Raw genomic sequence first — 13204 nt, 5'->3', positions numbered from 1 at the left:
CGAAGAAAATAAAATCTGGAACAAATGGTTGCGAGCCGCAGTTTGGAGTGCCAGCGGCGGGTCTTAGCTCCACGGGAAAACAAAGCCTACATTTCACAGAGGTGTTCCTGGTGGGACTTTATCACATTGAAGAAACTGTCTGGGAAAGTTTCTGTGTAGTTTAACATTTCTTTGTGGATTCACGCACAGTATCGAAGCATTTTGTATCCATTTGACTTTATCGTAGACGACTCAAAATGGCTGCGTTGTTGCTATTTTTTTCCAGGAGACCCACAGAAGCTGCCGTAGCGCTCTCAGACACACAGCAGTGTTGTTTGGCTATCTGGATGTCTAACTCTTGAGAGCGCCGATGAGCAATTACTAGAGAGAGTATGCTCAGGTTTCTTGACGCCACAGGAGTACACATATGTGGCTTATACGTTGAGAAATATGAGAAATGTTGCCAGAACAAGTAACACAATATCACACCACACACCCTCCAAATAAATGTTCCAAATAATCACAACTGTAAATGACGCCACATATCAGACAAAATGAATCACACATGAAAAGTTGAGCGGCTAAAGGGGACTGACAGTGGATAAGTGCATGTTTCATTGCCAGGTGCGTTTCAGCCAATCAGTGGGCGTAGTTTCAGGTCACCTGTGGACGCGTATAAATTGTTTGTGGTTGCTCCATGGTTTGGGTTGTGGCATGTGATGTGCGTTCTTGTGGACATTTGTAAGGAGCTGGCCTGGATATTGTGTAACCATGAGTTCAGCAAAGCCGTACATTGGATGTAAAATAGGGTTAATTTCAAAAGCCCAAAATCGTTATGAGGGGATTTTGTACACAATTGATAAAGTAAACTCTACAGTAGTGCTGGCAAAAGGTGAGTGATCTAGGCCCATGCACATGGGAATGATAGCAGTGCTATTGAAACATGGATGTCACTTTGTTTGTTTTCTCAAACATTGTCTTTTTACTAGTGAAGTGTTTTGGAACGGAGGGGCGACCCACTGACAGACCAACACCACCCAAAGATGATATCTATGAGTACATCACTTTCCGGGGAAGTGATATTAAAGATATCACACTGTGTGAACCTCCAAGATCTCACCATGGCCTGCCCCCGGATCCTGCAATAGTACAGGTATATTAGAACTGCATGGCTCACAACCCACAGTAAGAGAATCAGAAAGTGGAAAAAAAAAATCCAGATAATGTGAGTTCAATTGTTTTAATGTATTTTGTTCAGTCCTCCAGTGCAGGTGCTTCAGGTGTCTACTCGGCTCTTGGCCCATTCAGCCCCCTAAGGATGCCTGCCTATAACCAGCTTTCTGCCAGCTCTCTACTTAATCAACAGTATGCTGCAGCTCTTGGCCTTGGTAAGTAAATGAGCATAAATTAATTCATAGTAAACTGACCACAGACTCAGACCCTTAGTCTAGCTGTATGCTTTTAAGTAAGTTGTTTACATGATACAGTATTTAGTTGTGTTCATCATGCAGGATCTGTGCTTCCAGGGTTACATGTTAGAAGGGGTCCCATGGTGGAAAAGGCTGTTCAAACCCTCCAAATGGAAAGGTCTAGGCAGTGGAGAGGCTTGACTCCATCCCAAGAGCAGGAGCAGAGGTGGGACAGGAGGCGGCTCCAGAGGACAAGAGGAGACAGTTCCCAGACCAGAAGGGGCTCTGGAACCATCAGTAAGTATGTAGAGTTCCAGGGATGAAAGGCAATATAAACTACTGTCCTCTAATTCATTTTGAACAGTCCTAAAACATTTTACAATTGTGTGCCAGCTTATGGAAACTCTGCATATCTATCTGTGCAATCGCAAGCAAGCTTAAAAGTGAGCGTGAATGTTTTTTTATTTAAGTGAAGTCAGGCCCAGTTGTGCCCAAAGCTCAGCAGGAAGCTCGACAGCAGACTGATGAAAACAGGCCGCCACCACCACCCCGAAGAAGACAAGGTAATTGCTACCATACAGGTTTGTTGTGATTATTTATTTTTTGACACAAATAACAGGAGAAACTGCTATTAACAATCAGTGCATTTTTTTTTTTTTTTTTTTTTTTTTTTTTTTTTTTTTTTGGTTTCGTTATGTTTTAATTATTCCCAGGAGCTCGGAGGCGCAGGAACCGTAGTAGAGGCCAGTTGATGGTGGCTAATGCTCCGTCTGCCACCCTTAAGTTTGACACAGACTTTGATTTTGATTCCTCAAATGCACAGTTTATTAAGGAGGAACTGGAGAGGGAAGGGCAGGACAGGATGAATATGAAAGGTTGGTTCATCTGCTCAAGTGATCACAAATGCATCACTGCATTTTCATCTTTTGCTTTATTTTTATATATATATATATATATATATATATATATATATATATATATATATATATATATATAAATAAATAAATAATAAATAAATAAATAATAAATAAATAAATAAATAAATAAATAAATAAATAAATAAATAAATAAATAAATAAATAAAATTTATTTATTTATTTTGTTTATACTCAATTCTTGTTGAGGGATCAGCTTAACCCTTACTGTGTCATACTATGATGTACAGTTATGAATCCTCTGTCTTGCAGGTCAGCTCTAAATCCCTTTAAATTGTAGGTAGTAGCTTAGCATCAGCAGCAAGGCAGATTCTGGTGCTCAACATAGTGGCAGTGATTTACTTTAATGATGATTATCTTCTGTTTCCATGTGTGCAAATATTTTTTCATTTTGATGTTACCCTTGTGAGGTTTTCCACAGCATATCCCTCCAGGTTACATAAAGTGCATGTTTCTGTCTGTAGATGGAAATCATGAGGTAGAAAAGAAAGAAAAAGGGGAATTGCACTCGGCTGCTCAGGATGTTCATTTTGGACCAAAATACTACTATGACAAAGCAAAGTCCTTCTTTGACAACATCTCGTCTGATAATAAATTCAGGTAAACTAGTGGCATTTTTAAAAAAAATAAAAAATAATTTTTTTAATTTTTTTTTTTTATCCCCAATAGTCAAACATTAATGTCTCCAGTATGTAGAGCTACAAGCTTCTGCCTCTTTTGCTTTCAACCAACTGTTTCAGACTAACATGGGCAGAGGAGCGGAAGCGCAATCTGGAGACTTTTGGGGTCCCTGGACGGTTTCTGCGGGGCCAGGGCTTCAGAGGTGGATATACTGGACGAAGAGGACGGGGCACTGCTCAGAGTCTACCTTCTTTCAGAACCAGGAGTGGACAGCTGTAAAGGTCAGCATTTGATACAGGGCACTAAAGCAACCCCTGTCCCCCCTAACTCCACTGATTATTTCCCTTATGTATATAACAAATGGGGTTGTGTTACCCATTTACCTGTCTCTGTGTCTTTTGTCATGGTGATGAGCAAAAGCAGCTCTGTTGGTGCTGTAGGAAGGATCTTTTTTGTTTTTCTCCCCTAGGCAGTAGCCCTGCACCCATATAGCCAGGATTTTCTTTTTTTCTTTTTTTTTTTTTTCTCATTTAGCTTCATTTTTTTGATTATGGATGCATGGCACACTAAATGGTCCATTTGTGTGATAATTTTCTTTTTCCTTGGGATATTTGCCTGAAGAGTATTATTATTATTATTTTTTCTATTAGATGGCAGTGAATATTGAAGTTTGGTGTCTTCTACTTGAGGAATTTCACTCCTAATGTTTGTTTCATGTTCAGTACTTGGCTCTGCAGCTTGGGAGTACTCATAATTTGTATTTATATTTAATCAACAAATGTTGTGAACTAATGAAATAAAATGTATTTAAATGTTAAATCTTGTGCATTGCTTTATTCTATCATATTGAAGCAACAAGTGAGAATAATGGAAATAAACTGGAAATTGCTCATGCACTTGACTCATGTTCTCTGTCGCTACCACACATTGTATTGTGTTCCTATATAGTCTTTGACATGTGTTAGAGTGATCAAAATACATGGAAACCTTTGGTGGAACCATCCAACTCTATATGTGATCACACATCCTAGTGTCGGTGTGTTAACAGGGAGACTGCTTCCTTGTATTTTTAATATGGAACTAGTGTTTTTATTCTTCAGCATATTTATGGGGGGAGGTGTCAAATTCTAAGGCAACAAAAGTCTTCGATGGGTCGCTTGATTTATGAAGACTGCAGCCATCCCTGATTTTTAACAATAGCCTAACCATGGAGCTGGTCTATATGCGTGTCAGGTGCATGGTGGTGTTGTCACATATGTGAGCAGGAGACTGTGTCATAATGTGGAGTTTTTCTCAGTTTGCCTAAAACAACTTTTGCAATCACACTTCTCAATTGCTCCTGAGGTTTTTTGAGACACTCAGCAGCGTGTACAACGTGGACTGATTGGCTTTCATGAATCAAAGGATACCTCGTCTACAGTGAGGGAAAGTGGTAGGCTACTCACTGCCTGGGCTGTACCAAAAGATGAGGGAGAGGGATTTTCCCCTATCATGTAAAAGTTTATTATATGTGTCGTCATTTGCATGCAAACTATAAATAATACATTCAGGAAAATCGCATGTTTAATTGCGCTCAGAGATATCCATTGTTTTCTAATTTAGCTTCCTTGGCGACAGCGCGCTGGCTTTGTCAATACCCCTATTTCCTAGTAATGGAGAAACTATGGAACCAAATAGAGGGCAGCGCTCAAGATAATAAATATTAGAATAAAAGAAGCGCTTTTTATTTCACATATGACAAAATGTCTGTGGCATTTTCATCGGCGCGCCCCAGGAGTAAAGGGGAGGTGACACAGCAAACGATTCAAAAGGTAAAAAAAAAATCTTGATGCGTCGCTGCGTTTGTTATTAAATATTCTAGTCTGGATGGGAGTGTGCGGTCCGCCGCTAGTGCAGGGAAAGTAGCCTGTGGTGAATATCAGAAGAAATGGCAACTGGTATTGTAACGGTACAGTCAGTTGAAGGTGCGAACCAAACAAAGCCATGGCGGTGATGTAGGCGACCGCTGTTACACGCGCAACACTGGCAGAGTCCCTGTGTCCTTGTGATGCTCTTCTTCTCGCTTCTTTTCCCGACTAATAATGAATGTTGCTTTTTTTTTTTTGTATGTGAAACAGATCAGCCTTAGATTTTCTGACTTGTTTCCACGAATTTTAAAGCACAACACCTTCTCTGGGTTTTATTAGAGGTGCCGGTTCCTTGGCAGACAGTGTCCCATAAGGTTTGAATGGTTGTTGTGGACAGCCGCTTTGTTGCAAAAAAGAAAAACAATACATATAGGCTATATAGACACTGAAAACGACAGGGTGGTGTAGGATGGAGGGAAACTGAGCAGCAGGACAGTTATCTGCTGCTGCTTTTATCCTTGACTGAACCGTTTATACGAATGTTAAACGCACTACTCATCTTTAAAACAGGGACTTTCCAGCGATGTCCTAAATAAACTGAGAAGCTGTGCTGCTTCATTTGGCTCCAGAATAAAAGAAAGAAGAAGAAAAAAAACAAGATAAAACTGACCCAGAAAAAAAATGTTCCAAGCTTGAAGTTCTGAGAATCCAGGACAACATAATGTCTTAATGGGACATATTATTGTGCATAATTTACCATGCACTGTGATTTGAGATCCTGTGAAATGAGATTGTTCTGTTGTCTCCCAAAGATGTTGGATGAAAATCATCATTTAATACAATGTATAATGGATTACCAAAGCAAAGGGAAGACAGCCGAATGCACACAGTAAGTCTTTTTTTTTTTCTTCATGACCAATGCCTTGTACATGTTATATCAAAGCAAATGTGATAAAGTAAAGCTGTGTTTAATTTCCCCTTTTTTTTGACAGGTATCAGCAGATCCTGCACAGAAATCTTGTTTACTTGGCCACAATAGCAGATTCAAATCAGAACATGCAGTCACTACTTCCTGCGGTGAGTCCCTCATAAGGTTTCAGGAAAATGTAGTAGATTTCCCATCATTCTGCTCCTGCCATCCAACCAATTCCATCATCTTCAACCCTTTCTGTCGGGGGTGTTTTTGAGTACCAAAGGAAGATACCTTTGTATGGCACAAAAGTAAACATTTGCTTTCCGTTCTCCATGTAATTTTCCACTGATCAAACTATATCAAAATGTTGTCTTTTATTTCAATCAGTGCACCATATGAGATTATGTCAATATGAAGTACAGGGATCAGCAGCAAATATAGATCATGTATAGTCTGAAAAGAAATCTTCTGCCTCTCACCTTTTAGCCTCCCACTCCCAATATGTCAATGGGCTCTGGAGGGATGGGTCAGAGTGGAGGACATGCTCCAAGCAACCTCAGTGACACCATGGCACCTGGATTGCCCCCCACATCGATGATGCAGAGCCAAATGAACAATGGTGAGAGTTCATCAAAAATGTGCATTTTATAGATCACCAGAGAACTCTGGTCCATGTGAACATTATTTACTGCACAAACCCAGACTTCATACAGCTCCATTTTGTTGTCTGTCCTCTGTCTTGAGTGCTTGTCTGATTGTGACTTTGCTGCATGTTTGTCTGCAGATATGATACCATGTCCTGTCTGTCACAGTGCCTCTCTTTTCTGTCTTATTGCCTGCAAGTGTCTGTGCTCTTATGCTCAGCTAATAGTCTCATAGTCCACATTTGTTTGCAGCTATAGCAACTTTTGTTTTTTAAATTTATTTTCCTGATCCATTTATACACACATCATTATCACTCATGACTCTATCCTTGTATAACCACGCAAGCTTCCTGTAGAGATGAACTGAATGTGGGTCCATGATTAACATGACATGGTAGCACATGGGAACGTGTGCTGGCTGCTCTGACTGTGCGTGTGTGTCGTCAGGCCCCAGCCATGCCCCCATGCAGCAGCAGTCTGTTCAGGTGCAGTCGGCTATTCCCTCCACATCCCTCAGCCTGCCAGCCAGCAGCTACGGTAGCTCGGCCTCAGCCTCCGGCTACAGCCATGCTGCACCTTCCTCCCAGGGCAGCATGATCCAGGGCCCTGGTCCTGGTTATGGTTCTTCCTCTTCCTCCACATCCTCCTCTTCCTCCTCCTCCTCCCGCAGCAACCTCAACATGCAGTCCAACCAAGGTGAGCCAGAAGAGCCCGATGAAACAGAAATCTGAATTTTTATGGAAAGGAATACTTTCAGGGTTATGGAATTAACACTTTACAATGTTACTTGGGTATAATGCCTTTCAAGTGTTCGGGGTAAGGTAGAAACCACATTGTAAAACAGCTGGACGATTTCTGAAATATCTCTGAATGTGTTCCTGACAATCTCCGCCTTGATCTTGCTTAAAAGAATTTACTTACATGCATATCTGCATTCATCGATATGTAAATTCCCTCCTTGTCCAGTGTAACTGTGCGAATAACCAGACACATTCAGTTCATCAGAGAGGGGTCCTGCCTCCTCCCTTCTTCCTTCTGCTGCAGGCTTTACCTCTCCTAATCTCTGACCCCTGACCCTGAGATGCAGCCCTTCTCTCCCTGGATGTCTGTTCGTATTTACTGTACCTCTGTTTATGCAATGACTTCACTGGCTTTGTTTGCATTTATACTTCAGAGCGGCATCTTGAAAGAGTCTTGTCAAATAGATTTTTCTTTATGAGACCCCTGACTGCTGTGGACCCGTTTTGGCTTTTTCGTGTGCCCTTATCGCTACGGACCTCCCTTTACATTTGTTTATTTGTCAGTTTGATTATGTACATTTCTTATGCTGCTGAATGCTGGTACTGATACGTGCCTAGAGTTTATCTGTGTATATTAATGTTTGAGATCTCTCCCCCCATAATCCTCCCCAGTCTCCATGATGCACCAACAATCTGCCACTCCGCACTACTCCTCAGCCCAGGCTGGGGGCCAACACTATCAGGGACAGCAGACCATGGGCATGATGGGTCAGGGCAGTCAAGGAAACAGTATGATGTCTCAGAGGCCCATTGGGTCCTACCGCTCTTCACAGCAAGGTAGGTGGTAAGACTTCTCCATGCTACTTTGGTTTAGCAGTGAGCTCAGTGAGTTTGTTTGTGGTGTGTTTGAGTGCTAAAGTGCATAGATGGATGTGTGTTAGTATGTGCGTGTGTGTGTGTGTGTGTGTGGGACTGCTTGGACTGTCTGCCAGTTTCCAAGTGTTCCAAGTGTGGTTCTTCATGCCAGTCTCTTAAGTTTCCAGATTGTTAGAGCTGCAAAGTTTGCTGTGGAAGCCCCTGATAAGTAGTTTCATGGCACCATAGTATTAACTAATGATCATAAAGTGAGAGTGATATTTAAAATATGCAAATGAATCCCAGTTGCCTTCCTGCAGCTTTAAGAGGCAGACTGGAGATGTATCACTCCAGTCACATTAGGTTCCTGTCTCTGTAAATCACTTAACTTGTGCTGTGTCAGCATGTGCCTAATAATAGTTCCACCCTGTCTGTTATGTCTTTTGAAGACTAGGCACCCAGTAACTCTGATATATAAAAAGGATGGGATACTGTTTCCAGGGCAACAGGCCATGGTTGTAAGTCCTCATTCAACCTGGTACACTATTATCCTTGCATGACTGGGTGAAGTATTTCCATATAGAACAGCGTTATGGAATTGTTGTGTCCATAGTTAAGCCGGGTGACTCGCCCAGCGACTCCTTGATTGGCTGTGGGGCTGTTGCTAGGGCTACTCTATCATCTGGAGGTCCTTGTTCATACTGGGAAATATGTGATATGTTGCGACGAGATTGTTTTGAAATTGTTCGCAGAAGTGAAGATGAAAATGTTCTCCATGCTAGAGCTCATTTCTGTATTTGGAAACTTTTGGGTCCATTGTGGTTTGAAAAGAAGATTAGACTGTTCACGGTTCTTCGATGCATCTTCCAGAGAGTTTTTGTTCTGTTGGTCCTGTAGATAATGTTCGATAAAACTGAAAGGGAAAGGGAAGGAGTGGAATCTGGAGTTTCTGCACACCACCATCAAGCAGAGATCAGATTCTCCGTGATAACTGGCTTTCTGTAATCCTCATTTTCTCTTCAAAATTACATCTCGTGTATTTGTTGGAATTGCTCCACTTTAAATAGTGTTTCTAAAATTTGAGTTGGCCTGAAATAGCTTTCTTCATATTATTTCTCCCCCTTGGAAAATCATCACCACTAAAATGCTACATTATCCAATTATAATTAAAAACATCTAATATTAATTCACTTTATCAAATGTTTTATTTTTCTTTCTTTTTGCCTCACAGCTTAAAGATGACTTCCATGAAGGTTGTCTATAACACTGTCTGTTATAGTCTTTACTCTCTGTCTTTTATTATTCTTAATATACACGTATGCTCACACACCCCTTCAGACTGCCTAAATCGCCCAAGTGTTCTGGCGCAGCCCCATTAGTCTCCAACTGTTTAACCAATCGTGGTGTCGCCTGTCTTGCAGGATCTGCACAGCAGTACATGGGACAAGACGAGTTCTACGGAGAGCAGTATGGACACACTCAGAGCTCCAGCGAGCCCATAAACCAGCAGTATTACCCTGATGGTAATCATGCACGTCCATAAACTTTATACACACAGCTCTCAAACACACAAATCCCCATTACAGGTCATGCCATTTCCTTTTAGCACTATCCCACAGGCCTGAGCCATATTTACTGGAGTGCTGAAGCTTCAGCTCTTCTGCCCAGTCACTGTCTTTTTACCTAAGTGTGGGAGATGAAAAGTATTGAAAGAAATTGCAAAAGACTAACATTGGTCTCAATTCTACTTCCTCCCACTGTGTCTGTGTCCATACTGTCCCCTTTGGTGTGCCGAAATTTCAGATTTCAGAGAGTGCTATAGCAGTGTGTTGATGAGAGAGCGCAAACCTCTTCCAGGGTGTTTCTTTGTGCTTTGTGCATAATGTTGAAGTGAGAAGCCTTGAATGTGTTTGTGCTTGTAATTTTGCTGTTCCACATGTATTATGAATGTTTCAGCTTCAAACTGTGAATAATAATTTCTCTGCTGTATCTAAGTCTGTTTCGCCTTTGGGAGAGGAGTTTTTGCATGTGTTGAATCGTGTTCTCTACAGGTCATGGGGAGTACTCTTATCAACAGTCCTCATATGGTGAGCAAGGCTACGACAGGTCCTTTGACGAATCTTCACAGCATTACTATGAAGGAGGTAACAGTTATTCACTTTGCAGTATCAAACCATGTGTTTTAGGTATTGTTTCCTAATTCACAGACATAACAGATGACAGATCCATCTGTGCATGTATGCCTCCAGGTAACTCTCAGTACAGTCAACAGCAGGCCCAGTATCAGCAGAGCTCTGGCCAGCAGCAGCCCTTCAGCCAGCAGCAGTACTCCTCTCAACAAGGCTACACAGGGCAGCCACAGGGATATGGTTAGAATAATCCCTAACCTACAGTACTGTATGCATTCACACAGACATACGCATAACACAATGAACAAATATATTAAGTGAAACCTCTCTACCACAGGACCTGGCCAGGGTGCATCCTCCCAGTATTCTCAGTATCAACAGGGTCAAAGCCAACAGTATGGCTCCTACCGCTCCTCCCAGGTAGGCCCTGGAGCACAGACGCAGAGGCCCTATGCCTATGAACAGGTACCTGACTAATGCCTTTAAAATATTCATGGAAATATGTATATAATTTGTGTAAAAAGGTTCAAACGGTCCAAGTGTACACTAGCACACATTACACTTTACAAAAAGGTATGGTACACATTGTATGGGATCCAGTCCAACCTCTCGGTGTAAATCTTTTCACATTGCAGGGTCAGTATGGAAATTATCAGCAATAAAGTACCACATCGTTCTCCTGTTGGAAGAAAATGAGATGTGCTGTGCTCAGCTGTGGATTAGAAGATCTGGCTGCATTTGATTTATCATCCTTTCATAAATCATTAATCATCATTTTTGCTGAGAAAAAAAAGTCAAATGTGTTGCTTTTTAAAAAAAAATTGTTCCTGATAGATGAAGTGCTACTGGTCACCCTGCAAACAGTCAGGGTGCTTGTAGAATCAAGGCAGTTGATGTAAACCTTCCATATGGATTAAATAACGTACTGAAAAAGAAGCAGTAAAGTCGTTAGCTAAGCCTCAGCAACCTGCCTATATCCTTATCTTTTTTCTGTCTTTGCCTTTCTCTTGTCTTTGTCCTATCCCCTGCTTTTATTGTTTACTTTACTTTACAAGCCTCTTTTTTATTCTTCTTTTTTTGGTGCACAGAGAATGTCTGTGGTTTGTGAGACCGGAGCTATAAAAAGCAAATTGGCCTTGAGGGAAATGCTCCTTGATATTTATCTAATAGACAAGGTCCAGCTTTTGGTTTAATTGCTAGTAGAGACACTGTTATATCTCACAATAATAGAAATTCATTTTATGAAGGTGAAAATGTTGGTCCTTAAACCTGACTTGATCAGGGAGGTTTGTCTGTGTTAGTCAAACTGTGATGTGTTGCTGTGTGGTCTAACATTATGTGTTTTCACTCTCTACATATGTCTACACAATAGATAGCTGACTGATCAGGATTTAAAAGTGTTTATCATTGTCCATGATAATCATACATTGTGGTAGTATTTTTGACACTATATTTTCAGTGGCATTGCTCCGCACAGACATACAGCATAGTTATTGTGCAGAGCCAAGAGGAGTTACACTGCTCTGATGCCATTCAGTGAGGTTTCTACATGAAAAGACATTGCCACTTTGTCTGCACTTTATTTTGCAGTGACAGTATATGTATTGTTTGATATTTCATATTGTAGTGCAATTTAGGCTGTTTTTTTTTTTTTTTTTTTTTTCTTTTTACAAATGATCCTCAAAAAGCCAAAGTAACACAGGAACAGAACAGTATCGTGTCCTGCACCTCTACTTCAATAAGTGCAATACACTCAGTCAGTCATGTTGAGGTTGGTTCTTATGGTGAACTTACATTTTATGTCATTATTTGTAGTTTCTTGACATATAATGATGGCAAAGACTATGGCTGGTTTGTCTTATGTTATCAAATGTTATGTTGTGGGTTTCAGCTGACATATCATATTTAAGAAAATTATTTTATGTATTTATGTGACATGAACAGATTATTCGAAGTCTTTCGTCACAAACATAAAGTGTACTACTTCATTTTTTTCAGTGCAGATTTTATTATCAACTATCTGTATTGTATTAGATGAATGAAATAATGTTAAAAATAAGACAAAGGGTATAGAAGGTTTGTTTTTAATTGGTATACAAGCACACTTGCCTTATTTTTACATATTTATTTGTTAGTTCATTATCTATCTATCTATCTATCTATCTATCTATCTATCTATCTATCTATCTATCTATCTATCTATCTATCTAAAATAGGTCAGACACACCTCTGGTCATTTCATTTATCACTGTTTCTTACAGTTTGATCAGTAATAAGGATTATCAGTGTGACTGTGAGGGTTCAGCTTTGCAGTATATCCTGTAGTAACTCAACTTACCTCAGAGGGGTAAATTAACACAATAGTTGCAGTCATGTTGCAGGGTTAATCAGGAATGGGAGATATCTGGCTGTCAAACAGCTAAATAACTATGTACCACTCAACAGTGACAATCAGTGACAGGCTTCTCTATACTACAATGAATCTGTGTCAGCGTTTCATTTTACTGTGACCTGAACATGTATGGCAATTCTTTTCCAGTTCTCTGTAGTGTGTAATCACTGATGTGAGTGGTACGCCTTGTTTGTTTGTTTGTTTGTGTGTGTGTGTGTGTGCGTGCGTGTGCGCGTGTGTGTTTGTGTATGTATGTTTGCAGGTATGCCAGGGAGAGCGAAAGAGAGACAGTGAGCAAGAGGAAGTTAAGCTTGCTGTGTATAGTCCAAATATGAATGTTATCTACTCATCTATTGTAAGACTGCATTGCCTGATCTTTTCTGCTGTCTTTTGTTACTGTTTGTTATATAAAAAATAAACTGACATTCACCTTTTGTATGTTTGCATTTTGTGTATCTATTATTGAAAACATCCTTACAAAGGTTTCCCACTTACCAATTTTGCTCAAAATATGATTTCCACAAAAACTAAATATGACATTCTGCATTCTTATTTTATAATGTTGTAATGGCTGGCGAACTTATATTTGCTTAAAAGCACTTTTTGGCAGGTCCAGTTCATTTGCCTGTTCACTTTCCCTGAACACGTCATCCACCTTCCCTTTGACTTTCAACCACATCCACAGTGATGATGGCTGACTACCGAGTGACAGGTAGTGTTGTGGCATGATTTCTGGATAA

At 40.4% G+C, this 13204-nt stretch overlaps 2 protein-coding genes across 5 annotated transcripts; both read left to right on the top strand.

Moving 5' to 3' along the window:
- Positions 1 to 738: 738 nt before the first annotated feature.
- Positions 739 to 3838, top strand: lsm14b (LSM family member 14B). 2 transcript variants are annotated; one of them, XM_056385529.1, is made up of 8 exons: positions 739 to 871; positions 969 to 1132; positions 1238 to 1367; positions 1506 to 1685; positions 1859 to 1951; positions 2102 to 2263; positions 2788 to 2923; positions 3064 to 3838. In XM_056385529.1, the coding sequence occupies exons 1-8, from the start codon at positions 751 to 753 to the stop codon at positions 3221 to 3223; spliced, it is 1146 nt and encodes a 381-aa protein (XP_056241504.1). In that variant the 5' UTR covers positions 739 to 750; the 3' UTR covers positions 3224 to 3838. The 2 variants fall into 2 exon arrangements, with proteins under 2 accessions (XP_056241504.1, XP_056241505.1); XM_056385530.1 differs by lacking the exon at positions 2102 to 2263.
- A 576-nt stretch (positions 3839 to 4414) lies between these two features.
- On the top strand, positions 4415 to 12898 carry LOC130175545 (calcium-responsive transactivator-like). Of its 3 annotated transcripts, XM_056386096.1 has the most exons (11): positions 4417 to 4755; positions 5604 to 5680; positions 5784 to 5868; positions 6191 to 6323; positions 6796 to 7044; positions 7761 to 7925; positions 9365 to 9466; positions 9995 to 10087; positions 10193 to 10312; positions 10410 to 10537; positions 10708 to 12898. In XM_056386096.1, the coding sequence occupies exons 1-11, from the start codon at positions 4687 to 4689 to the stop codon at positions 10732 to 10734; spliced, it is 1248 nt and encodes a 415-aa protein (XP_056242071.1). In that variant the 5' UTR covers positions 4417 to 4686; the 3' UTR covers positions 10735 to 12898. The 3 variants fall into 3 exon arrangements, with proteins under 3 accessions (XP_056242073.1, XP_056242071.1, XP_056242072.1); XM_056386098.1 differs by lacking the exon at positions 6796 to 7044 and having other exon boundaries at positions 4415 to 4755; XM_056386097.1 differs by lacking the exon at positions 9365 to 9466 and having other exon boundaries at positions 4419 to 4755.
- The last annotated feature ends 306 nt before the right edge of the window (positions 12899 to 13204 follow it).

The sequence above is a fragment of the Seriola aureovittata genome, chromosome 9, assembly GCF_021018895.1.
Source record: "Seriola aureovittata isolate HTS-2021-v1 ecotype China chromosome 9, ASM2101889v1, whole genome shotgun sequence".
NCBI classification, from domain to species: Eukaryota; Metazoa; Chordata; class Actinopteri; order Carangiformes; family Carangidae; genus Seriola; species Seriola aureovittata.
The sequence above is the reverse complement of the archived record's forward strand: the minus strand, read 5'-3'. Positions and strand labels throughout refer to the sequence as shown.